The sequence below is a fragment of the Bos grunniens genome, chromosome 28 (assembly GCF_055505025.1).
Source record: "Bos grunniens cultivar Pamir isolate PY7600 chromosome 28, Bosgru_T2T1.0, whole genome shotgun sequence".
Lineage (NCBI taxonomy): Eukaryota > Metazoa > Chordata > Mammalia > Artiodactyla > Bovidae > Bos > Bos grunniens.
In genome coordinates this window covers 14,612,904-14,639,291 of record NC_141192.1, presented here as the reverse complement: position 1 = coordinate 14,639,291, position 26,388 = coordinate 14,612,904, and the positions used below count along the sequence as shown (strand labels likewise).

General features: G+C 42.6%; 1 protein-coding gene across 2 annotated transcripts in view; it reads left to right on the top strand.

Annotated features, from left to right (window-relative positions):
- Positions 1-26,388, top strand: part of LRMDA (leucine rich melanocyte differentiation associated) — a 1,316,517-nt gene that overhangs the window by 386,745 nt on the left and 903,384 nt on the right. The window contains exon 4 of one of the 2 annotated variants that reach the window (XM_086381846.1): positions 206-6,261. The exons of the other annotated variant lie outside the window; for it this stretch is intronic. Coding sequence (XP_086237972.1) covers positions 6,167-6,261 — 95 coding nt within the window. The 5' untranslated portion in view covers positions 206-6,166. The remainder of the gene's footprint in view (positions 1-205; positions 6,262-26,388) is intronic. 2 annotated transcript variants of the gene reach the window in all.

Genomic DNA, 26,388 nt, shown 5'->3' with positions numbered 1-26,388 from the left:
CCGTCTCACCATCCCCAGTTCCAGCTAAACTTTAGGAAGTGAAAAATACAAAGCAGCTGGGAAAATGATTGTAAGAATTTAACAGCTGTATTTGAATGACTTAAATATTTTAGAGTCAAGTACAAAATAAAAATTATCTGATTATTGTTTAATAAAATTTATTAAAGACATTTAAATGAATAAAAAATCATTCATATTTATTTAGATCTGGGCTAATTCTCAAGCTGTTGATTGTCCTGGGAATGGGGAGACATCCCTCTACAAATATGGAAAGCATCTTTGAACATTCTGGTAAGATTATGGATTTTCTCCCAATCTGTCTGTCATAACAACAGACACACTCCTGTAAAGACATGAATACATTGAGGTATGGTTACTGTAGCACGGCACTGCCGGAAGATTCTAGATAGCCAATCAGGGTAAAGTTGATCACCTTTCTTCCCTTTTTTCCCATCCTTGACAAGTGATCCAGCTTACAAGCCCTGACTCCCCCTAATAGATCACAGGCTACAGTGATCACCTGTGGTTTTGGGATAAGACGGTTGCATTGTGTGCTGGGATCCCGTGTTAACCACGGTTGGTTTATTTAGACAGTGGAAATTAGGGGAGAGAATGTAGCTTGGGGTTCTTTGACCCACAGTTCTTCCTGTTCTATGTCCTGGGCTTCTAAAATGCCTCTCCTTCCTGTGTCCTGCTTTTCTCTCCCTCGCAAGACCACCTCCTGCTGGCAGAGGTGTCACCTGGTGGATTTTAGGGCGGTTCCAGAATTGTTCTCGTTAGGTTGATGTGTACTTTGCGTTTCCTTGGGCTTCTTCTGGCCTCTCCATGTTTGAGCTCTGGGATCCCTGTTGGGGGGTGAGTGTGCAGAATATGTCCTCACCTCTCAATTCATTGTGACTTTGGCTTGAGGTCCGTCCTGTGGCTGTCGCTGCTGTATTAAATCGCAGTGAGTGGAAACAGCACGAAGATGGAGTGAGCAGTGAGCATATGGCCAGGGTTTGTGTGTGGAGGGGCATGTGGGGCATGGATGGGAAGTGCACTCCCCCTCCAGGATTGTCAGGAGAGGTAGAGCCTTCTGAGGAGATGATGCAAAGACACAGCCAGCCCGACGAGGGTGTGGGCCTGGGCAGTCCTGGGCTCATCTGCTGAAGGGTGAGGTGGAGTGGGCGACATGGCCCGGCCCGGCCATCTACAGAGAGTCCAGAATTCAGGGCTTCCCTCAAGCAGCCCAGATCCTTAAAACGGCAAATTATTCTTTTTGTTCTTTCCTGTCTTTGGGATTGTTTATGCATCTCAAATGAGCTGTAAAGGGAATTTTGTGCATCCGACAAACTTTTGCTTTAAAGGAGGCAGGTTGGAACAAGGCGCCGTCACATTAAATGCTGGCTATTGTGCTTTTCATCAGCCTGATGAACAGTGGCCGAAAATGGCAGGGGATTAAACTGATGTAATGACAAGAATTCATATAGAAGACTGTGGGAATGGGGCAGAATAATGCCGAGGCTGCGCAGTATTGTGCTGTTCTTTGATCGGTCTTACATGGAAAACATAATATACCTATATTTATGCTGATTCTAAACAGGGAGTGCATAAAGAGAGGTGTGTCATTTTTCCTACTGTCTTGGAGGTGAAATTAAGGAGCTATCCATTTTGAGCAAGGGACATATTTCTGAGTAATGAGTTAAGTGCAGTTTTTGAACATTCGGATCGTATTATGGATCACAATAGAGTGTGTTTTTGTTGCTCAGTTGGGTTCTTGTTAAGCAGGCCTGCCATACATGGACATTTGTAAATTGTTTATTTGTTAGAGGACGTTCCTTTTATTTTTTGGAAAAAAATCGCCCTTGTCTTGGTGAATTTAAGCAGTATCAAGCCCGAGTAGAGGCAACACCTCCTTTCTCAGTCTAGGTCTTTGGTGCCAAAAGTCACAGATGAGATGGTCCTGCCTTCTGGAGAAATACATACGTGTCTTTCATCTGGGAAACGTCTTTCTGGGGTAGTACCAGCTGGAAGACGTCAACTGGGATGGCCAGATACTGATGGATGGGTGAGGGGTGCGGCAGGGGTGGCTGAGGGCCATTCACATGCAGTGTGTCTGAAAGCACTTTGAACAGTATAGCGTGCTTAGCGTGCATTTGTATATGATATGGAAGCGTATTTTTATTCGGCGCACTTCAACATATGGTTCCAAAGAAGAGGAAGGTGTTGCACTGTTTTCAAACTTTACTTGTGTGTGTGTGTGTTTTCCTTCTGTACACAGAGAAGCATCTTTAGGCATTGATTCCAGTAATGATGTTTATCCTTTCTAAGGCTTCGTAAGGAATTGCCCTCATTTCTTAGAACACTGCTTCCGTTACCTCCACACTCACTTTGGGAAAATGTGAAATTCCTAGCCCACTTTTAAGGCTTTCCACAGTTTTGACTGACTGTACCCTGCAGTGACGGAAAAGGCATTGGCACTCCACTCCAGTACTCTTGCCTGGAAAATCCCATGGATGGAGGAGCCTGGTGGGCTGCAGTCCATGGGGTCGCTAGAGTTGGACATGACTGAGCGACTTCATTTTCGCTTCTCACTTTCATGCATTGGAGAAGGAAATGGCAACCCACTCCAGTGTTCTTGCCTGGACAATCCCAGGGACGGGGGAGCCTGGTGGCTACTGTCTGTGGGGTCGCACAGAGTTGGACACGACTGAGTGACTTAGCACTAGCACCCTGCAGTGAAGCCCTTGTATCAGAAAGCCCTGCCTGCCATCATTTTCACATTTCTACTTCTGTTCATGTCATTCCTTCTGTTTGAGGTCCCCTCCCCTGACTGTAGCCCCCCAGATGTGGCCCATCCTCTGGAGTGCTGCTGGCTCAGCTCCTCCTCAAGGCCTCCTGCAGCCTGTCTTAATAGTGGACGTGTTCTCTCCGCAGCCCCCTGTGAGAATTATCCATGGCCTTGCTGTGTAGTATCCTCATCTGACCTGCTGCTTCCTTGGCATTAATGGTACAAGGTATTGACGATGATGCTAATGGAGATAATAAAAATACTTATTCAGAGTATTGTCCTCTTTGTGAAGATTCAAATATTGTGACTCAGAGAGGTAATTAACCTTTCCAAGATCACACAGCTAGCAAGTGGAGGAGCCGGGTTTTGAAGCCTGATAATTTCAGTCCGGGGTCCAAGCTCTTAACCACTCTGCATGCTGCCTTCCTTATGGCTTCCTCACTTCATGTGCAGTTATTTGTACTTAGTGGGTCCTTAGAAATCCCTTACTGAATAAATAAATATAAAACATTGGATGAAAATAGCAGCATATTCCCATATGAATAGGAGATTTTTGGAGGAGGTCCTAAGGCCTCAGCGTGTGAGTAAACATGGATGGAATTTAGATGGTTGGCTTCCTGGTTATTTTCATGGCACTTTTATCCTTTACTGTTAAGTACCATCCCCCTCCCTTGCTGAGGTCTGAACTTTGTACATAGCCAGCATGACATGACAGCAGTTTATCTTGCATAAGTCAGTTGACAATGTATTAGGTGCTCTTTGCAAGGTACTTGGGACTTCCTAGGTGGCTCAGTGGTAAAGAAGCCATCTGCCAAGCAGGAGACATGGGTTTGACCCCTGGGTAAGGAAAATCCCTTAGAGAAGGAAATGGCAACCCACTCCAGTATTCTTGCCTGGAAAATCCCATGGAGAGAGGAGCCTGGCAAGCTGTAGTCCATGGGTTTGCAAAAGAGTAAGACATGCCCTAGCGACTAAACAACAACAATGTTCTTGGGGTGAGTTTTTTTTTTTCCCTCAGTATAAAAATGTGTTTATTACAGAAAATTAGGCTCAAATAGACATAAGAAAAATAAGTTTTAATCATAATAACACTTTAAAATAAAGATTGCCTATTTAGTCATACTTCTGCACAAAAACATAATAAATCTTTTAAAATGTATATCATAATATCACTAGTAAGAAGATTGAATCACTAATCAAAAACCTCCCACAAAACCAAAGTCCAGAACCAGAAAGTTTCATTGGTCAATTCCACCAAACATTCAAAGAATTCTACCAATCTTTCTAAAACTCTCCAAAAAATAGGAGGAGAGAGAACACTTCCAAACTTATTTTACAAGGCTGGTATTACCTTGGTACCAAAAACAAAGATAATATAAGAAAAGAAAATTACAGGTCAATATCCCCATAACAGAGATGGGAAAATCTTCAACAAAATAAATTATATGATACATTAAAAGAATCATATACCATGATTAAATGGAAGTTATTCTAGGGATGCAAGAATGGTTCAATATCTACAAATCAATTGATGTGATACACTGCATTAAAGTAATAAAGAATAAAACCTACATGATCATCTCAATAGATGCAGAAACAGCATTTGATAAAATTCAGTATCAGTTTGACTAACTCTCAACAAAATGGATGTAAGAGGAAACACACCTCAACATAATAAGGGCCACATATGAAAAGCCCACAGATAGCACCACACTCAATGGTGAAAATCTGAAAGCTTTTCCCCTAAGACCAGGAAAAGGATGTCCACTTATTGTGTTCTTGGAATGAGTTTTATATAATTTTGGCATTTTAGGGCTAAGAGCTGGCTTGGCTGCTGCCATGCACATTTCTGGCAACCCTGGAGCACGTGGCTAAGTCACCAGGACACTCTTTCCTGCTCTGCTTGGATGCCAATTCAGAATCCTTCTTAGCACAGGACCCCTTTCCTTTTAGGATTCAGGAGACTGAGATCCAGAGAGGTGTTACTCCAGCAATCAGAGTTAGCCTGCAAAAGTACATCTGTGTGCTCTCGCTGGTCTAAGAGGAAGCGAAGAAACTAGACTCAGTCTCTTTCCAGGTATGGAAGCTGAGGGCCTGGGGCAGAGGGATTCCCTGCTCATTGCTGGCAAAACTGGAGCCCACACCCTCATCTCTACTTCCTGATTAGTCTGTGATCCCTCCTCGGGTCTGGAAGCAGATACACTTCCTGTACCAGCTCATTCAGTAAGACTTAGCACATCTGGTTGTGTGCATGCATTTTTCATCAGCTGTCCCCCTGGAAATTCCCTCATCATGAATGTGGACAATGAATTGAGTGATGTGAATTCTGTTTTATTAGGGTTGCCTTTTGATACAACAAGTATTTATATAAGGCTTCTGGGTACTCTCTGCAATATTCACCCTGGAAATACAGTATTTTATTCTCTGTGCCCTTGATGTTGAAATGAAGCATATTGTTTCCCTTTAGGATACCATTAAAAGTCGATGATGACCTTTACGATGACTAATAGTTTTCACAGGCTTTAATTGTGACTTTTTTTTTTGGCAGAGCAGCATCCGTCCACTTCATACATCTTTTGTATCAGGGAATCAATAAAAACTGCCGCCTTTTGTTGATGCTAAAGGAGATTTTATGCCGATGACAAGGGATTTGATTTAATATTCTCTTTAAATAAGATCAACACTGCTGCAGTTATAAACTCTTCGAAAACCTGTCAAGTCCATCAATATAGCATGAAACAAAAAGTTAGCAGCCTGGTATAAATTAGTACATGCATTGTGTCTTTGGGAAGGGCAGTAGATATTTATGATTGTATGCTAAAGTATATATATATTTAGAGGTTTCTTTCTGCTCTTTCAACCGTGAGTAGGAAATGCAGAAGAGCATTTCATTACTACCATGTTCCAAACTGCAAACTTTCTTTGCCAGGTAATGATTTTCTGGGGGCAATTCTGAATGTGGTGACGTGATATAAACAGGTATTTATGATCTGTGGTACAATCCTTAGTGAGTATGGATTTATAGTTAAATGGTGAAGTGGGAATCCAGCCAGTGATTATTGACAGAGCTTCTAGAATCTATATATATATATTTTTGTTTCCAGTATTCACACACACTTTCTTCTGGGGCCTGATTATCTCTGTAAGTCTGTTTTGCTAGTTTAGTTGAGAGGTGAATAGGAGACTTGGCAATTCAGGGCCATAGGGTTTGTGTGTTTGTCAGCAAGTGGGACACCTTGTCCCCATAACTATTCCCTCATACCTCGCCATTTTTAGACTGTAATTATGTTATATGATTATTCCATCTCTTTGGCTCTCTTCTAGGTGAACAGGTGACCCAGTAGGAACAGATCTGATTGACAGTAAATAACTGGAGTGAGCTTGTGTTCACAGGTTATGGCTGTGTCCTGGGGAGAATCCACAGTGCCCAAGACGAGAGCCACTGTGGCCCTTGGAACAAGAGCCAGCTTCCCCAGAACAGCTTCAGACTGGTGAGCATGTCACGTGTGTTACAGATGGCCTGGGTAACACGGGTCACGTTAGCAGAGCAGGAACAGGCGAGAGGCTGAGGCCTAGGCAGCTCTGAGGCCAGGTGATCCGGGGGAGCAGGGTGTGCAGCACACCAGGGAGATGACAACAGAGCCGGCTAGAGCCCCAGCAGAAGGCAGTGGGGCCTCTGCTTTTATGAGGTTCTCTTTTAAGAGAGGTCTACTCAGAGTTGTCTGTGGCACCTGACCCATGGGGTGAAACCATTAGACCAGAGTTTGTTGAGGAGTAGTCCATAGACTGCTTACATCTCAGTTACTTGGGACTTTAATGAGACTCTTTCGTGAAGAAGCTGAGTCTATGTTTTGAAAAGCTCTCCAAATAAGTTCCATGCATACCAGTAAAGCTTTAGAACCATTGCTCCAGATGTAAGGATGTTTGCCAAGCTAGAACAAGCTCAGATCTCCTTTTAGCTTTTTCCAAAAGATTCAGGATTCATATTTGGAGAGAGTGATATTCTTTGAGTGGATCTGAGATAGAGATGTTTTATTCAACAAGGCTGTTTGAGAGACTGACGTTCTTAAGAAAACACACAGTACGGTTGACCCTTGAGTGACTTGGGATTGAACCACAAGGGCCCACTTCTAGGTGGATTTTCTTCAGTAGTAAATACTACAGTACTGCATGATCTGACGTTGGGTTGAACATGTGGCTAGGGAATCACGGATATGGAAGAACTGCATAAATGAGTGGCCCGCTAGAAGTTACACAGGGTTTTTCAACTGAGAGGAGGGTCTGCACCCCTAGTGTTTGTGCTGGTCAGGGGGCAAGTGTACATGTGTCCTTTTGCTTGTCCTTGATGTCTCATGGACATAAATTTGCATGTAATTTCAGATGTCTGTGGTACCCTCATCATGAATCCTCTGTTGAAAACTCTTGATTGGAAGACAAGGTTGTGTACTTGTTACTTTTCACTGATCACCATGTGCTTGTTCCAACAATTGAGTTGAAGGCATGATCAAAATGTCACCTCTCTGTATTGTCCTAGAGAAAGCTCTGATCGATGGAAATGCCAGATTTTCATTGCCGTGAATACTTTGGTGAACATTGTAACACGCGGCCCCCAGTGTAGATAATTAAGCCGTTTGTCACTATTGGGAAGCACTGATGTTCTTGAATTTGCATTGCGTCCTCCTTTGAACGGATCCTTCTGTAGCCTTAGTCCTACGTGTGCGAACCATCTGCGTCATTTGTGCAGGGGGAAAAAGTGAAGAACTTCCTTCTCTAGGACTCAGAGCCCTTGAAGATCCAGCTTTTTGGTCTGGTAGATAGGGCTCTGACATGGAGCGACTCACAGAAGCATGGATTAACGTTGGTTTTTTTTTTTTTTTTTTAACGTTGGTTTTTCTGAGAGTTCCTCATCGGCATGAGTCACTCACCAGACCACACATCAGCTGTCTTCTGCCCAGTGTTTTCGTCATTGTGGAGGAGAAGAGTGTAAACCGATACCATCTCTGCTCATTTTCCTGGGTGGTACTTAAACTGCCTGAGTGTTCCTTTTTGGGATTTATTAAAGATTTTCTCTTCAATAAACATTTGTAGCATATTCAGTGAGCTTTCCTAAGGAGGAGAGGATCATTTGGCAGTCTCTTCAGTTTTTGGACCTTTTTTTTTTTAATCTTGGGACACCCTTTTCCCACTGAGTCATTCAGACGTGCCTTCCTCTCCCTAGACTTGGCCCCACTGCCTGAAATGTTCATGTGTTTTTCTGTGAATACCAGCCGAGTGCAGGCGCCCGATTGACACAGCTAGATCAAAACGCTTTGAATTTTGAAAATGATCCCCCTCTTGGTATTGAGCCCAGTGATAAAAGCAAAGCAGTTGTCATCTTGAAAACAGAGCTGTATACATGGCAGAGCCTTTCCAATTAGCACACTTAAGATGCGTATTAGAAGTGACGGGAAGTGGGTAATAGGGCTTTAAATTTTCATGTTTCAGTTGATTTTTTTTCTATTGCAGTTTGAAGAAAATTGTTGCACATTATTGGAGCTCCTAAGTGCATTTTAACACTGCTCTTTCAGTTTGCAATAATATCTTCCAAAAACAACAGAAATACTGGTCACAAAAAATGCTTGTGTCCATTGATTTTCCAAGTAGAGAGAAAGTAATATATTATTTAAAAATTACTACTAAATAACAATCAGTTTAGGCCATTCTCCAGGTACTTTTCTGCCTTTTACCAAGCACTTGGTTTGATGGGATCCTTAAACTGAACAACCTGGCATTTTTGATGTTCACCAGATTCAGCATCAAAAATGAATTCTCGCCATACACATGTGCAGAGAAATTAAAGCCAAATGTCCAGCATAAAGCAAGGGGTTTGTTATCTGCAAGAATCCTATCAGAGTTATTTACATATGTGATATACTCCCTAGAAGGTGGATGTCTAGCGTAGGGTCTGATATAGAGTAATAATAGTAGGACGTAGTCGTGGTCAGTGCTGCTAGTGCTTACCACTTTCCATTTCGGGTTCCCTCTCCTTCTTTGTACGTAGGAGACTTACACCTCCCTCCCCTCCTGAAGTTAGGTGTGCCTTGCTTTGGTCAATTCAATGGGAGTAGGAGTGATTTGTGTCACTTTTAGGTGGACGTATTTAAGACCCAGTAAGCAGTGCGCGTTTCTTATGCTATGGTCAACGCTAAAGCCTTTTACTGAGAGACCAATGTTATAAGATGCTGGAGACTCTGTAAGCTTGGTTTCCTAAGTGGCTGCAGTGACCAGAGCCCCCTCCCCACTAGCCAACCCACACTAGACATGTAGAATGAGACAGAACCCACCCATTGTTGCTTTAAGCTGCTGAGATTTAAGGTTTGTTTGTTATTAAAGAATAATCTAGTCTACTTTGGCTGATGCAAATGTCAATAAATTGACATTTATTCAGTGCTTTGTGCCAGGAGGTTAAAGTGCTCTCTATGTATTAATTCATTTAATCATCACTTATAACTAAAGAAACGCTGGGCTGGAAGAAGCACAAGCTGGAATCAAGATTGCTGGGAGAAATATCAATAACCTCAGATATGCAGATGACACCACCCTTATGGCAGAAAGTGAAGAAGAACTAAAGAGCCTCTTGATGAAAGTGAAAGAGGAGAGTGAAAAAGTTGGCTTAAAGCTCAACATTCAGAAAACTAAGATCATGGCATCTAGTCCTATCACTTTATGGGATATAGATGGGGAAACAGTGGAAACAGTGTCAGACTTTAGTTTTTGGGCTCCAGAATTGCTGCAGATGGTGACTGCAGCCATGAAATTAAAAGACGCTTACTCCTTGGAAGGAAAGTTATGACCAACCTAGATAGCATATTCAAAAGCAGAGACATTACTTTGCCAACAAAGGTCCGTCTCTTCAAGACTATGGATTTTCCAGTAGTCATGTATGGATGTGAGAGTTGGACTGTGAAGAAAGCTCAGCGCCGAAGAATTGATGCTTTTGAGCTGTGGTGTTGGAGAAGACTCTTGAGAGTTCCTTGGACTGCAAGGAGATCCAACCAGTCCATTCTAAAGGAGATCAGCCCTGGGTGTTCTTTGGAAGGACTGATGCTAAAGCTGAAACTCCAGTACTTTGGCCACCTCATGAAGAGTTGACTTATTGGAAAAGAGTCTGATGCTGGGAGGGATTGGGGGCAGGAGGAGAAGGGGACGACAGAGGATGAGATGGCTGGATGGCATCACCGACTCAATGGACTTGAATTTGAGTGAACTCCGGGAGTTGGTGATGGACAGGGAGGCCTGGCGTGCTGCAATTCATGGGGTCACAGAGTCGGACATGCCTAAGCGACTGAACTGAACTGAATAACCAATGAAAGTTACTCCTGTTATCTCCATTTTTTTTTTCCCCAGAAGAGGTGCTGAGATGTTAAATCACTTTCTTAAGAATGTACTGGTGAGGAACAGAAGTGAGATGGAACCCAGGCAATCTCGGGAATGCTCAGTAATCATGAAATGATTGATTCAAGATCAGAGATGGTTTTGTTGGTTTGGTAGAACATACAGTCTTCCATGTGGTGTTATTGGAGAGGGTACCAGTTGGCATTATCTATCCCAGATGTCTCAAGCTGCCTGTCGTTTTGCCAGTATGGTTACTTATTTTTAGGTCTTGAAATGTTGGGGCTTTTTAGTTGAAGATGGTTGGCAACACCCTATAAAGGTTTTATAAGGTGAGGTGCTCCAAAAGAGCCCGTGAGTCACCAGAAAGGAAGTCAGGGACCCCAGGGGAAAGTAAGAAGGAACCAGGGGCTATAGTTGCTCTTTGGCTGAGGGTTGCCCTCCTTAGGATTAGTGTCTGCTGTGCTGTGCTGTGTGCTCTGAGAAGCTGAAACTCTCATGGGAGGTCCCACCTGTGGGTTGATTCAGGCTCTCAAAGGGAAAGTTGGGGATAGGATGACTGCAGCTTTGCTCAACTGTTTATTGCTTTTGAAAGATATAGGTCGGTTTTCTTATGTGGGCAGAAAAAGAGTTATGGTGTGGCAAGGGAACTCTAAGTAGTGTGATTTTGTGCAATCATTCTAATATGTTTTAGTCAAGGGTTGTAGTTAATCCATCCCATTCCTTTGCCTGCAGCTGGTTTGTCTCAGAAATGACTTTCATAAACACTCACACATACTTTGACAGAGTTAGCTGAAGAGCCTTGGCCAAGGTTCTTTTGGTAGTAAGTGACAGAAACCTACTAGGAAACTTAGTCCTTTTGAAGCAAAAAACAGGAATTGGTCTAAAGATGTGAGATAAAGAGTCATCTTATGGAACCCCAACACTAAATGTATGGCCATGGGGGAATCTAGAAAGCTCTGCAGAGCTACACCTCCTTCTGCTCATAGAAGTTGTGTGGAGGTCTTCTCTATTCTCTCAGTACATTTGCTTTCTCTGCCTCTATTTTTTTGCCCTGTTAGCTTTTTCCGCTGTCGTATGTTCATGGACAAACAATACGGTTCCTGAGCTTATGGACCTTCAGTTCGCATTTGCATTTGGAGCTGATAAGCAGCCTTAACTCCCAGTTCTACAAACTGGGAAGAGAAAATTTGAACGATGTTGAGTCTGTTCTTAGCTGCTATAGGCGATGTTGATGGGATTAGATCTCTCATGTGTTTATCAGTATAGGTGCCGAGGATGGTAAAGAATCTGCCTGCAATGCAGGAGACCCTGCATTCCTAGGTCGGGAAGGTTCAATTCCTAGGTTGGAAAGATCCGCTGGAGAAGGGATAGGCTACCCACTCCAGTATTCTTGGGCTTCCTTTGCGGCTCAGCTGGTAAAGAATCAGCCTGCAATGTGGGAGACCTGGGTTCGATCCCTGGGTTGAGAAGATCCCCTGGAGAAGAGAATGGCTCTACCCATTCCAGTATTCTGGCCTGGAGAATTCCATGGACTGTATAGTCAATGGGGTTGCAAAGAGCTGGACACAACTGAGTGACTTTCACTCATTTCACATGCCTAGGACGTAACAGTCACAGTGTTAAATGCTGGGGACACTGATATGGATAAGGCAATGCTTTTTTCTTTGAGATAGTTCTACTCTGAAAGGGGATGTGAGTCCAGAAGTCAACCCAGAATATCCAAGGGTTGGATATAACCTAATGGTTATAAGACTCCTTATAGGAGTCACATCTTGTTTTAATAAAAGATTCTAATAGAGTAATGAACTGCTCTTTTAAAATGGCAAACTCCCTGTGCTGAAAGTATTTAATCTGAGATAGGCTCATCATCTCTACTGTAGGATGTTACCTGAGTAAATTCTCTCCTTATCCAGCAGTTTAGACTAGATGACCCTTGTTCTCTGATTCTATTATTTTTATGATAAACCTTGTGATACACAACCTCTGAGGGCTATAGAAATGAATGGGGAAGAAATGGTATGTTCTAGAAGTGATCAGAAAAGGCATTTTAGTGTAATTGTGCCTTGAATTTGGCTCCAGAGAAAGGCAAAAAGGTGAGTAGACAAGGCAAGAAGAATATATTCCAAGTTGCATGGCGAAATGTGTGAAGACCCAAGGATGATGAGTGTGGTGTGTATGAGAGACAAGAGACACATGTATTTGGGGTCTGTCAGGAAGCTGAGGAAAGGCAAGACAAGTTCAATTTTAGAAAGGTGTTGGAATGATGAGATTAGGTAGTTGAATTTATATTCATAATACTGTAGAACCAGAGGGCACTTGCTGTGGGTAGAATACTCTTTACCATAAAATATAAGCATGGAGGACATCTTTATGTCACAAGAAAAAAGCTAAGTGAAGCATTTAAGGGCTTGGTCCAGTGATTGACATCAAGGATCCAGATTCCTTCCATCTATTTACTGGCCGATTTACCATATTGGCTTGGTGCTTAGGCTTCTGTCCTCATAGCCACAACCTGAGTGCAAGTGTTCCATGAATCAGAGACAGACACAATAATCTAATGTTGAAGAGTTTGGAGGGATGTTTCCTTCTGTGTGTCCCTTTTAATTTGAGATAAAATGTCTCCCAAAAAACATCCTTTCATGTCCTATTGGCCACAGTTCACCACCCATGCCTTAGCTTTTGGGGAGAACGAGAGGGAAAGGTCACCTGTGCCAGCAAAGATGGAGATGCTGCCCAAGGGTTGTGGAGTTAGCTGCCAGCAGCATCTCCCCAGCCAGCTCATGCAGGACATCTTGTATTATCACCTAATTTCACAGATAGTGACATGTAATAGCTGCCATGTACCCAGTATCTTTTATATTGTCAGGGACTCTGAAGTGTTCTGTTTTTACCCTTTAACAGTAACCCTTCCAGGTAGGTGGAATCATTCTCACTTACTGTTGAGGAAACTGGCTGTGTGTGGGTAACTGGGTTTAGTTAGTGTCTAGAGGGATAAGACCTTTTTTAAATCATAGTCACAGTCTTGGGTTTGAGAGTGGCTTTAGGCCAGCCTGCTGCCTTCCTCCAAAGGTCCCCCCTCTAGTTCCCACGTCCCTGCCAAGTGGCAGTGGAGCCAACCCTTGAATGCTTGTAGGGACGGACGTTTCCTAACTGCTGGCCCCGTGTTCTTTCCAGTCCACATCCCTGGCAGAGCACAGACGTGTCACGGATTGAGGAGGACTCCTGGTTTTCTTCTGTTGCTCCCCTTCTTCCCCCAGGAGGTATCTTTTATAGAGGCTGGCTGCTAGTTCTGATGACATCATGGCACTGGCATCATGGGGCATGCTGAAATCCCTCAGCTGGTGTTCTCTCCTCTCACAAGTGAAGAGGGGGCCACGTGAAAAGTGAGTTTGGCCTCCCCAACTTCCTTAGGCCTGAAGCCCTGTGCCAGGTATTGCTCTTTTCTATTTGCTAAATGTTAGTGGAAACAAAGAGCTGTTTTGTTTGGTTTGTGTTTCCCTGTGGAAAAGATTACTTTAGGCACATTTTAGAAAATGCTTTTAAAAAGAATCTTGTGTAGGTTGAAAACATAGAGAAAGAAAGCAAATGTCTTGATGGCTTTTTATTACAATAAAAATTGTAGTGAAAGCTCTCTCAACTTCCTCCCTCCTTCTATCCCACTAAACAAACCTTTGTTTGTGGGAGGAGGATTAGGTTTAAACAGCAGGAGCAGAGATGAAGAAATAGCATCATTTGGGGACCCTAGTACTGAAAAGGTCACCACCAGTGACATTTCCTGAATGTTTGTCAAAATTCAAGAGGTTCTTTAAGAGTAAGAGTTTGCTGTTGGTGGTAGTGGGAAGGGTATACCCGTGGATCCAATAGGAAAACATTTAAAATCTGTCACATGACATTTGAGGGGTAGAAGGAGGATGGTGGAGAAGGCAATGGCAACCCACTCCAGGGACGGGGGAGCCTCATGGGCTGCCGTCTATGGGGTTGCACAGAGTCGGACACAACTGAAGCGACTTAGCAGCAGGGGGATGGTACTGGTGATGGTTTAGTCACTCAGTCACATCCAGCTCTTTGCAACCCATGGATTATAGCCCACCAGGCTCCTCTGCCCATGGGATTCTCCAGGCAAGGACACTGGAGTGGGCTGCCTCTCCAAGAAGGAGGATAGAGGCAGCAAAATTCAACCAGTAAAAAGTGTTTTCATTGCTACTGTTTTTGGGAAAATGCTTTTCGTATTCAGCTGCTCTCCTCAAGTGCCTTTAAATTTGTCTTCCCTTTTTTGACTAATAAAAAGGGCCTCTTGTAGAAATCCATTAATTATGTGAGATCTTCCCTCTATAAACCTTATCTGAAGTTTGGTGATTGGTGGGCAGGTCATTGTGTTGGCAGCTGCGGTACTGCTGATGTCCTAGATAGGTCTATGACTTGGGACCCATCTAGGGAGGGGATGATGCACTTAGCCCTTTAGTGGTCAGGAGGACCCTGACTGTTTCTGCACATGACACCTGCAACATGCAAGGAAATGTTTAGGCTAGAACTTCACTGTCAAATGTGGTAGCTGCTAGTCACATATGCCTGTTGAACAGCTGAAATGTGGCAGATTGAGATGTGCCATAGGTGTAAACCACATTGAGGACCTAGTGGGGAAAGAATGCAAAATTCTCATCACTGGCCTTTAATTTTGATTACATGTTGAAATGATAATGTTGTAGATACATTCAGTTCAGTTCAGTTCAGTCGCTCAGTCGTGTCCGACTCTTTGCGACCCCATGAATCGCAGCATGCCAGGCCTCCCTATCCATCACAAACTCCCGGAGTTCACCCAGACTCACGTCCATCAAGTTGGTGATGTCATCCAGCCATCTCATCCTCTGTCGTCCCCTTCTCCTCCTGCCCCCAATCCCTCCCAGCATCAGAGTCTTTTCCAATGAGTCAGCTCTTCTCATGAGGTGGCCAAAGTACTAGAGTTTCAGTTTCAGCATCATTCCCTCCAAACAAATCCCAGGGCTGATCTCCTTCAGAATGGACTGGTTGGATCTCCTTGCAGTCCAAGGGACTCTCAAGAGTCTTCTCCAACACCACAGTTCAAAAGCATCAATTCTTCGGCGCTCAGCCTTCTTCACAGTCCAACTCTCACATCCATACATGACTACAGGAAAATCCATAGCCTTGACTAGACGAACCTTTGTTGGCAAAGTAATGTCTCTGCTTTTGAATATGCTATCTAGGTTGGTCATAACTGTCCTTCCAAGGAGTAAACGTCTTTTAATTTCATGGCTGCAGTCACCATCTGCAGTGATTTTGGAGCCCAGAAAAATAAAGTCTGACACTGTTACCACTGTTTGCCCATCTATTTCCCATGAAGTGATGGGACCGGATGCCATGATCTTTGTTTTCTGAATGTTGAGCTTTAAGCCAACTTTTTCACTCTCCACTTTCACTTTCATCAAGAGGCTTTTGAGTTCCTCTTCACTTTCTGCCGTAAGGGTGGTGTCATCTGCATATCTGAGGTTATTGATATTTCTCCCAGCAATCTTGATTCCAGCTTGTGTTTCTTCCAGTCCAGCGTTATATGCATGTACTCTGCATATAAATTAAATAAGCAGGGTGACAATATACAGCCTTGATGTACTCCTTTTCCTATTTGGAACCAGTCTGTTGTTCCATGTCCAGTTCTAACTGTTGCTTCCTGACCTGCATATAGGTTTCGCAAGATGCAGGTCAGGTGGTCTGGTATTCCCATCTCTTTCAGAATTGTCCACAGTTTATTGTGATCCTCACAGTCAAAGGCTTTGGCATAGTCAATAAAGCAGAAATAGATGTTTTTCTGGAACATACATTAGATTAAGTAAAATACATTATTAAAACTATTTTTGCCCATTTCTCTTTACGTTTGTAATGTGGCTACTAAAAAGTGTGAAATATCTTTGCATTTCTGTTGGACAACACTGGTCTAGGTGAGAGTTCAGCAAGTCATGGCCTTTTTCCATAAATAAAGTTTTAAGGGCCATGAGTGCTGGTTAGTTTGTTGTCTGTGTCTGATTTCATGCTACTATGGTTCACAGAGCCTAAAATATTTATTTTCTGGGCCTTTACAGAGAAAAGTCACTAAACTGTGGTCTAAAGGATTCTGGAAAACATGGCAAGACCTAAAAGTAGTCTGGGAAGCCCTGATTCTTACTCCCGCAGGCAAGGAGAGAGAAGCAAGGATGCCTTGATGTCTCAGAGGTGCTTCAGTTCAGTTAAGTCACTCTGTTATGTCTGACTCTGGCACCCCATGGACTGTGGCGCACCAGGCTTCCTTGTCCATCACCAACTCCTGTAGCCTACTCAAACCCATGTCCATTGAGTTGGTAATGCTATCCAACCATCTCATCCTCTGTCGTCCCCTTCTCCTTCTGCCTTCAATCTTTCCCAGCATCAGGGTCTTTTCCAGTGAGTCAGTTCTTCGCATCAGTTGGCCAAAGTATTGGAGTTTCAACTTCGGCATCAGTCCTTCCAATGATATTCAGGACTGATTTCCTTTAGGACTGAGTGGTTTGTGCTTCCCTCTCTCCCCAGCCTGTTCTCTTTAAATAAATGTGAGCCTCAAGCCCCTTCACTACTGAGAAGAGAGATTGTAGAGCCAGACAATTAACTCTGGATGAAAGGCAGAGTTTGAACCTCTTACCATCCAGTAGAGGGGTATGGAAACGTTGCTCCTGATTGCTGAATCTCTAAAGGTTTTATGTTAGAGACACAGAATTATGGCTGGTAAAGTAAGTAGGATAATGACATGGGGTGAATTAAGTGGCCTACTTGCTCTAGTGAGCTGCCACGAAAGTGCAAATGTTTAGTCACTCAGTCATGTCCAACTCTTTGTGACCCCATGGACTCTAGCCCATTGGGCTCCTCTGTCCATGGGATTCTCCAGGCAAGAATACTGGAGTGGGTTGCCATTTTATTCTCCAGGATATCTTCCCTACCTAGGGATCAAACCTGGGTCTCCTGCATTGCAGGTAGATTACTTTACCATCTGAGTAACCAGGAACTTGAGGTGCCATAGTACATGTCAATAATTTGGGGCCCTAAAGATATTTTACACCTAAGAGCTCCCATCAGCAAGAAGCTATTTCAAGGAAGTATGCATTCTTCCCTGGGTTGGGAAGATTTTCTGGAGTAGGAAATGACAACCCACTCCAGTGTTCTTGCCTGAAAAATCCCATTGACAAAGAAACCTGGCAGGCTACTGTCCATGGGGTCGCAAAGAGTCAGACACAACTGAGCTACTGAGAACACACTAAGATATTTTACACCTGAGAGCTCCCATCAGCTAGATGCTGTTTCAAGGAAGCAAACATTCTTAAAACCTTGGCTATCACCTGATACCTTGGGAAATGAGTTTTTACCTGGCTGAGTATAAGTTTTGGAGAGTGGTAAAAACTAGAGAGGTGAGATGGATGGACACTAGGGCAAATGGCACAAAAGGCCAGGGCTGACGCCACCCAAGCTTGAGCATTCTCCTGGGGCCACTGGAGGGCAAGGGTCTCGGGAGGGTAACAGAGTCTTTGTTCCAAAGTGCACATTGGTGTGGCACTTCCTTAAAATTCCTTTCTACTCCCCCACCCCAATTTAAAAGCATTTCCTAGGATAAGACCCTGCATCAGAGTCAAATTCCCCACAAGCTTTGGGTGGTATTAATGCCTGCCAGCACAGGGCGAACCCTGTTACAGTGAATGGAGTCACAGTATTCAGAATGAATTACAGGACGTTAGGCACGTGATTTACCACCTATAGTAAACAGGGCTTCACACATGGTGTATTTCTGCTGCATGGGTTAGTTATTAACTGCAAAAAAAGGGGAAATTCATTTAGAAGACATGCCCATTTTTTATGAGGTAAGGCTGCCTGGAGATGCATGGCATTTTAAAGCAAACAAATTCCTGGGAGAGCCTGAGCTTACCACCCAGAAATGTGGCAAGGAATAAAAACATTTACACCAGTTTAATATGAATGGTTGAAAAAAATATCTATTGCACATTGAACGAGATATATGAAACCATAACCTACTCTTGTGTGGTAAGCAACAGAACCATTCCCCTAACGGATGACTATTCGAGTTGACATTATTCTGCATCTTTTCGATCTTCTCTTGCCAAGTGCTAGAGACTGTCAGGGAGAGCCCGCCAGATACATAGGCACTGTTGGCCTGGGGGTTGAGAGCTCGTAAGACTCTTGAAGGCGGAGGTTACCCAGTGATCCTTGTGCTGCAAACTGGAGTGGAAATCAAGGGATGACAGCCAACATAAACAGCGGCTGCATGTGGAATGTCAAAGTGAAGACGGATGGAGGTGGGACTTTCTCTGTCTCCTGCTCCCTTTCTAGTCTATAAAATGGAGCTTATTTCCTATCTTCCGGTAGAAGAAAAAGTACCATATGACTTTTGGGGGCCTCTGAAGTGATTCTCAGTTCATTCTTATAACATAGGTGGAATTTGACCTCCTCCAAAATTATTCAGGGGTGATTCCTGCTTAATCCTACCATGATTTATCTACTACACACGAGCTATTAAAGCTAGAAGGAGTCTTGAGAGATGTTTTTGGGTAGCTTTCTTCTTTCACAGACCAAGAAATCGACACCTCAGAAAGGTTAATGAATTGCCTAAAGTTAAGTGCTAGCTGAGTGCAAGCCTGGTCCTAAGAACTCAGAGCTCCTTCCATTCGACTTTCTATGTCTGTTCACACACAGAAAGTTACGTGGGATCCCTGATTTTAAAAAGTAGTGAAATTAAAAATGTCCTCAATCCCGTCGTTTGATTCGTAAATGACCTAGGTCATTTTCTGTGTCAGGGTACCTTACCTGGCTGGTTCAGGTTCCTAGTGTTTTGTGATGCCTGGCCTGTGGCACTTTCTTTTAATTAGTGTCTTGAAAGTTTCAGAGTTCAATTCACTCATCTCCTCTGGGGATGATAGTAACAATTTCATATTTGGGAAGATTAATAGAATTTGGGAATTTTAGAGAATTAACTTTCCTGTCCTATACACTGGCAGCAAACTTGAGAGGCCATTCCTTGTGAAAGCAAAAGAGTTTCTTTGTAGAGTGAAATTTATGGGCTTTGACATTTCTATAATATTTAAACTCAAGAATCTTACTCTGATGGTGTGTCTGACGTCCCTACACTCTTTAAGATCGCTGTAGAACTCTTGGTTTGTATTAATTCCATTTCATTTGTGTATTTTATGTGTTTAGTGGTCATATTTGAAAAACATCTCTTGTGAGTGCTCCGCATAATTTTGGCAGAAAATTACTTTTTTTGTGTTTCTGCGATGATCCCCTGAGATCATTTTTGCATAAATCCAGCCTTCTATTTTCAGATACAAATCTGTTGTACAGATGATTCTTCTTAGAAGAAAAGATGCATTTGTAGCTGAAAAATGTAAATTACTTTTCATGGAAAATACCTCTCTGGGCCCCCATTTCCAAAATGTGATGATTGCACATTGCATGTTTTTGTGTGTGCTCAGGAGACTGTTTTCCTTACAATTAGAAAATTCTTGATAGTGTGGCAGGTACAATATAGTGACATGGTTGCTTTTGCCACAAGCAAGTCAGGGGTGGGGGTGAGCAGGTAAGGGGAAAAACAAAAGGTTCAGTATGGATGTGGTACTTAGTTAAGGGGAAGGGGTTTTGGTTTTGAAGTGGAGGGGTGGGAGTGGAGGGTGTCATGAGCATTCTTTAAAGGATAAGTGTGTTAGCAGAGGACATTTCTAACTGGGGTCATTTAAATATAATTACAATCCCCCATTTGCAGTTCATCTTTGCTTTTGCTTTTTCATTGAGGATTCAGTTTTATTGGCTACCTTATGGAAAGGCTTTTGGGCCAACTACCCTCCCCATCACAAGTATCGTGAAATGAGGAAGGCCAGCAGACACATCTTCCTAGAAAGTCTTCTCTTCACTCCAAGGGTTACTATCTGAGGCACTCTGGGGGCACTGCTGTAAAGCAAAGTGTAAAATCAACGTATTCAGATTTGTGCCAAAGAAAGACTCAAGTTTGAGAACATTTACATCTGTTTTCAATAACTCCTCACATATGCTGCAGAATGTACGTTATCCATCTTGTTATCCAGGAAATAACATTTGTTGCAAACGGTTTGCCAATTCGTAATTTTATTGAATTTGTTTATCATGCTGTGGCTTCATATGAGGTCTGAAAGATGGTGATCTTTGGTGTTCCAGCTGTTGTAACATTCTGCAGTGGGGCCTTAATTCTGGGCTCGCCTGGGATTCTTTGGAGGGTTTGGACTTTCTTAGAACTGTAGACGAAGAGCTGGCGTTGTTGATGGGCAATTATTTTCGGGGAACACAGTAACTTTACTCACACACTCCTCAAACCCGTTTTCATTTCTGGCTTTTAAATACAGTCTTGGGACTGATGTGTTAAATAGAGCTCCTTATGTGCCCCATACCATCTCCTTTGAAATCTGCACAAACTGTTTTCATGTTTGTTCGAGAAAACATTACTCCTTGGCAGGGGGTGGTGGTGGGGGGGACTTGATTCTTTAGAACTGACCCAAATTATCTCAAGCCTGAAAATAGGAAAAATTTCTTTCTGTAGAGAAGCTATGAAATATCTTTTTGCTGCATAAATATTATTATTTTCTTAAGATGTTGTTGGTAGATGAAAAGCAAGTTCAACTAGGTCTAATTTTATCATTTTCCTATTTTCTTTAGCCGACGTTTTCTTCACTGAGGTTTATATTGTCTTTGCCAAAACTGAGAAGAAAAAAATAATAATAACCTTGAAAGCTCTTTCGATCTGAATTACTCCTAAATGTTTTTAACGGTTTGTTATAACCACACAAATGTGATCTTGGGGCCATTTGGAGGTTATTGAGTTTCCTTGGAGATGAGACTTGGCATTTTCCAAACCAGAGTTTGCTTTTGTGGCCTAGAAGTTGTGAGGCGCATATACTTGGAGGGCTAAAGATTATTCCCCACCAAGAAGTTTTGTCAACCTGACCTTCTCCACTCTTCCGACGCTGCGCACACAGCAGTAATCTCTGCAGAGGAGAGCAAATAAAGTGAAGAAATATAGCAGTACGTGTTATTTTTACATCCTAAAGTAAATTCTCCAGCATTAAGGTCGACTGGGAATTTTCATCTCAGAGTTCTCATGAATGCTGCTCCACTTCGCCGTTGTCCTCTTGAATCTCTTTTTATTATAGGTCTTTGAGGGAGGTATTTCTTGTAGTAATTTACTCAGCCAGACAGATAAGTGAGATGTGGAGCTGTGGAAATATGGGGCTGGCAGAAGCCTTTGGGGGTCAGCTGGCCCTGCCATTCAGCCTGCAGGGGTAGGTGCCATGGCCAGCCAAGTTGAAGGACTCGTTCCATTATATTTAGAGAACCCGTGTCACCTAGAATCCCTGTGACAAGGTGACCTCTAGTACTAGAGTCCAAAGTTAGTCCCGGTGAAATGAGCGTTCTGTGGATGTTGTTTGAGCCAAATGACATTAGATGGTCTGCTGAGCCCTTTCTGTGAGGTAATGGTCCAAGAATCACAGACATCTAAGTTAGGACTTAGAAGGTTATCCTTTCGAGCTCCCCATCCCAAAGAAGGAATCCATCTGATGCTACCCCTGTCAGTTTTTCATCTTTAGTTGGAGCCGTAAGCAATTCAAGAAGCAGCTGGGCCACTGATGAAAGGCTGTCATGAGAACTTTCTTCTTTCTTTTGGTGGGATGTCTGTGGCCTTCAACTTTTCTCCACTAATGTCAATTCTGAGAGACACAGATTTTAAAAATCACTCCTCAAAGGGTAAAAAAAAATGAAAAAGTATAGGACATTAAAAACAAGCAAACAAAGTCACTTTTTCCACTTTATTTTTTTACTCCATCCTGCTGTTCTAAATCAACTTTCAAGGTCAATTGTGTCAGTTTTAAAGAAAAAAATAGATTTATTTATTTTTATTTTTTAGGATATGTTAGTAAAACAAGAATTCATTCATCATTTTAGGTTTTCCAGAAGGAAGATTCAGGTAGATTAAATTGATCAATTCTTCCCTAAGTTCTTTGTTTTTAAGTTATTTTGGTTGTTAAATCATGTTTGCTAAGTTGCTTCAGTCGTGTCTGACTCTTTGTGACCCCACGGACTGTAGCCTGCCAGGCTTCTCTGCCCATGGGATTTTCCAGGCAAGAATACTGGAGTGGGTTGCCATTTCCTTCTCCAGGGGATCTTCCTGACCTAGAGATCGAACCCATGTTTCTTATGTCTCCTGCATTGGCAGGAGCGTTCTTTGCTACTCATGCCACCTAGGTATTTTGGTTGGTAACTAACTCATCAATCGGCCTATAAAATAAATGCTTACTGACTAAATGTTAAATATATAATTCATACATTTTTGAATAAGCAAAACCTTTGCTGCTGAGAGATGTCAACTGACTCATATCTCATCTTTATTTGATTGCTTATCACGAAAATAATTTTACTCGCTATTGCCTTTAAGAGTGTCTACTCAGCCTGTGTTCAATCAAAAGGCTTTTCTCCTTCCAAATATTTCTCATCACAAATATTCTATAATCACTTATCACTGGATCCAGTTATTTGGCAGCATGGTAGATTGGGAAGTATTTTGGGGTTTCAGCCCAGCCACCTACCTGTTTATGAAGATTACCAGGGAAAATGTGTCTAACCTCTTTGTACCTTCTGCTGAGGGATTCCTGTGAGCAAAATGGTCTGTGTAATGCTCCAAGAACCTAACAGATACTTAGGAGTAGAGATACCTATTTTTTTGCTTTAGTCTACTGCAGTTGACCTTAGGTTTCTTACTGATCTTCATGTATATCAGGGATCTGAGTCTTGTCTCCAGATGCCTGAATTTTTTATGAACTTTGATTCTGAGATGCCAAATACATCATCACATTTTCTCTAGTTTCCTGGATAAATAAGGTGAGCACATATCACAGAATTTCTGTAGCAGTCTCATTGTAAAATATTTGGTCCCTTTGTCCCCTAAACTGTTGGAATATCTTAGAAATCTGAACATTTTGATATCTAGTTTTGGAATCTTCTATCCAATCTCTTGTGTCAAAAATAGCATAGAAACAGTTGTCTAATGCTTTCTAATTTAAATCAGAAAGTACCAATTATCCTATTTCTGACATGCCATGGAATACCTTACTGGCATAAGACAAAGAAGAGTTTTGAAGAAATAGTGCAGCCAGATATTAAGGCATGAAATGCACTCTGGAGAGCATCTCATGTTTCAAGATCTCTGCTTGCTAGGATGGTATAGCAGGAAGATAAAGATGGTTCCTCCCTCCTTCCAAGGGCTGTGATCTCTGCATAAGTAAGATCACTTGCGGTGGAGGCCTCCTCCTCGGGTTGCCTTTTCTCTCCCTGATTCATTAATGTCTTGCCACTGCTATTACAAATTAGTAGGACAGAACAACACAAATATACTCTGTCTTTGTCTCCCAAAGAATTTTGCCAACCACACATAAAAAAACACATTAACCTTATTGCAAGGTCCCCCAAAGTCTTAACTTTTACAGGCTCAAGTCCAAAATACCATCTAAGTCTCATCAGCTCAAAAGTACCAAATTTCATTACCTCAGTCATCTATATGAGCTATGAATGAAGCTTGGAGTAGAATCCATTCTTTGGCAAAATTACTCTCCATCCATGGACCTGTGAAGCTAGAAGTAAATTCTCTGCTTCCAAAATGCAGTAGTAGGAGAGATGAGGGGCTTCCAGATGGCGGTAGTGGTAAAGAACCTTCCTGACAGTGCAGGAGTCATACGAGACGTGGGTTTGATCCCTAGGTTGGAAAGATCCCCTGGAGGAGGCCATGGCAACCCACTCCAGTATTCTTGACTAGAGAATCCCTTGGCAGAGGAGCCTGACAGGTTACGGTCCATAGGGTCGCAAAGAGTTGGACACAACTGAAGCAACTTAGCACACACGCAGGATAGACAAACGCTACCAGTTGTAGACATCCCATTCAAAAATGGAGAAAGGAGTAATTTACCATCCCCAAGCAATTTTTAAATCCAGCAGAGCAAGCTCCATTAGGTTTTCAGGTCTGGGAATAATCCTCTGTGGCTTGAGGATCTGCCTTACAGGCCTTTGGCTCCATTGTCTGGGTCATCCTTCCTTTTTTCGTAAAAGATAGCATGTGTTTACAGCTGAGTAGTTACATTAGTGTGTCTCTTGTCTATAGAATTGTGGTTGCCTGACAGAGTTCTTTCAGTTCATATTATTTTTCCTTTCAGTTTAAGTGGTGGTATTTCTGCTGATGAAACATTCTCAAAACCCTTGTGGTCTCCAGTGTATGTTATGGAATTCATTCTGTGAGACAAGAGGGTCATCCACAGATCTTTTCTGGGTAATCCTGTCTCTGTTTCTGACTTCTGCTGAGATGGGAATTCATCAGAAACTTGCATAATCTCTTCAAAGAGCCCTCTATGTGATTAAATACTCTGATCTTTTGATCTTCCTGAAGCACTAGCCAAAGGTTATATAGTTATACCCTTTGTTTTCTCTCTGGGGCATCCTTTCTTGAAGGTATATCCTTCAATTTTAGCATCTTTTGCAATATGAATAGTCTGAGAATTTCTCAAATCATCAGGCTTTGGTCATTTTTTGCCTAACAATTCTTTCTTTAATTCACATTTTTCTTCTTGTATGTCACCCTAAACATTGAGAGGAAACCAGGCTTCACTGTCAACATTTTGCTTGGAGTTGTGTATGGGCTCAGTTGCTCAGTCGTGTCCAACTCTTTGCAACCCCATGGACTGGAGCCCACCAGGCTTCTCTATCCATGGAATTTTGCAGGCCAAGACTACTGGAGTGGATTTCCATTTCCTTCTCCAGGGGACCTTCCAAACCCAGGTATTGAACTCACATCTCCTGCATCCTTCTGCATCACCTGGGAAGCCCCTTGCTTGGAAATGCTACTGTTCTGTGCTTAGTTGTGTCTGACTCTCTGCCACCCCATGAACCATAGCCTGCCAGGCTCCTCTGTCCATGGGGATTCTCCATGCAAGAATACTGGAGTGAGTTGCCATGCCCTCCTCCAGGGGATCTTTCTAACCCAGGGATCGAACCCAGTTCTCTTGTATTACAGGCACATTCTTTACCATCTGAGTCACCAGGAAAGCTCCTTGGAAATATCCTCAGCTAAATAGGAACTTCACTGCTTACAAGTTATGTTTTCCATATAACTGTAGGACAGGATTCAGTTAATCTTTTTTGCCACTATGTGAAAATGATCCCCTTTCTTCAGGTGTCCAATAATGTGTTCTTTTGTGTCCTTCTGAGCATTCACTAGCAGCACCTTTAACTTTCATACTCCTATCAACAGTCTGTTTATTACTGTTTAAGAACTCCCTAAGAGAATATTGGTTTTCTCTACCACATTCCTCACTTCCTTCTGAGTTCTCACTAATGGACTCACTAATGCTAATATTTTACTAACCATCTGCTTAAGGCAATCTAGCTCTTCTCTTATGTTCTTCAAAAGTTCTCCACTCTCTCTACATTGTCAAACTCCAAAGCTACTTCCACATTTTTAGTTATTTGTCACAGTAGCACCCTGCTTACTTCCCTGTTGCCATTGCAATAAATTACCACAGATTACTGGCATAGCACAAATTAATTATCTTATAGTTCTGGAGGTCAGAAGTTTAAAGTGAGCTTTACAGGGCTAAAAATAATGTGTCAGTAGGGCTGGTTCTGTTGGGAGGGTCTGAGCGGAGAATCTGTTTGTCTTTTCCGGCTTCTAGTGATAGCCTACATTCCTTTGTTTGTGGCCCCTTGCTCTCTCTTCAAAGAGTATCACTCCATCTGTTTTTGTCATCATGCCATCTTTCTCTGACTTTGGCACCTCCTGTGTTTCTCTTAGAAGGATCTTTGCAAATACATTGGGTCCACCTGGATAATCCAGGTGCATTTGTGTCCCATTTTCGATGTAAGGTAATATTCACAGGTAAGGTAATATTCACATGTAAGGTAATATTCACAGGTAAGGTAATATTCACAGGTTCGGGGATTAGGATGAAGACTGAAAAAAAAAAGTGCATCAGTCACTCTTTGCGACCCATGGACTGTAACCCACCAAGTTCCTCTGTCCGTGGAATTCTACAGGCAAGACTACTGGAGTGAGTGACCGTTCTCTTCTCCAAGGATCTTCCCGGATTTGAACCTGGGTCTCCTGAATTACAGGTGGATTTTTTTTTTTTTAACCATCTGAGCCACCAGAGAAGGCT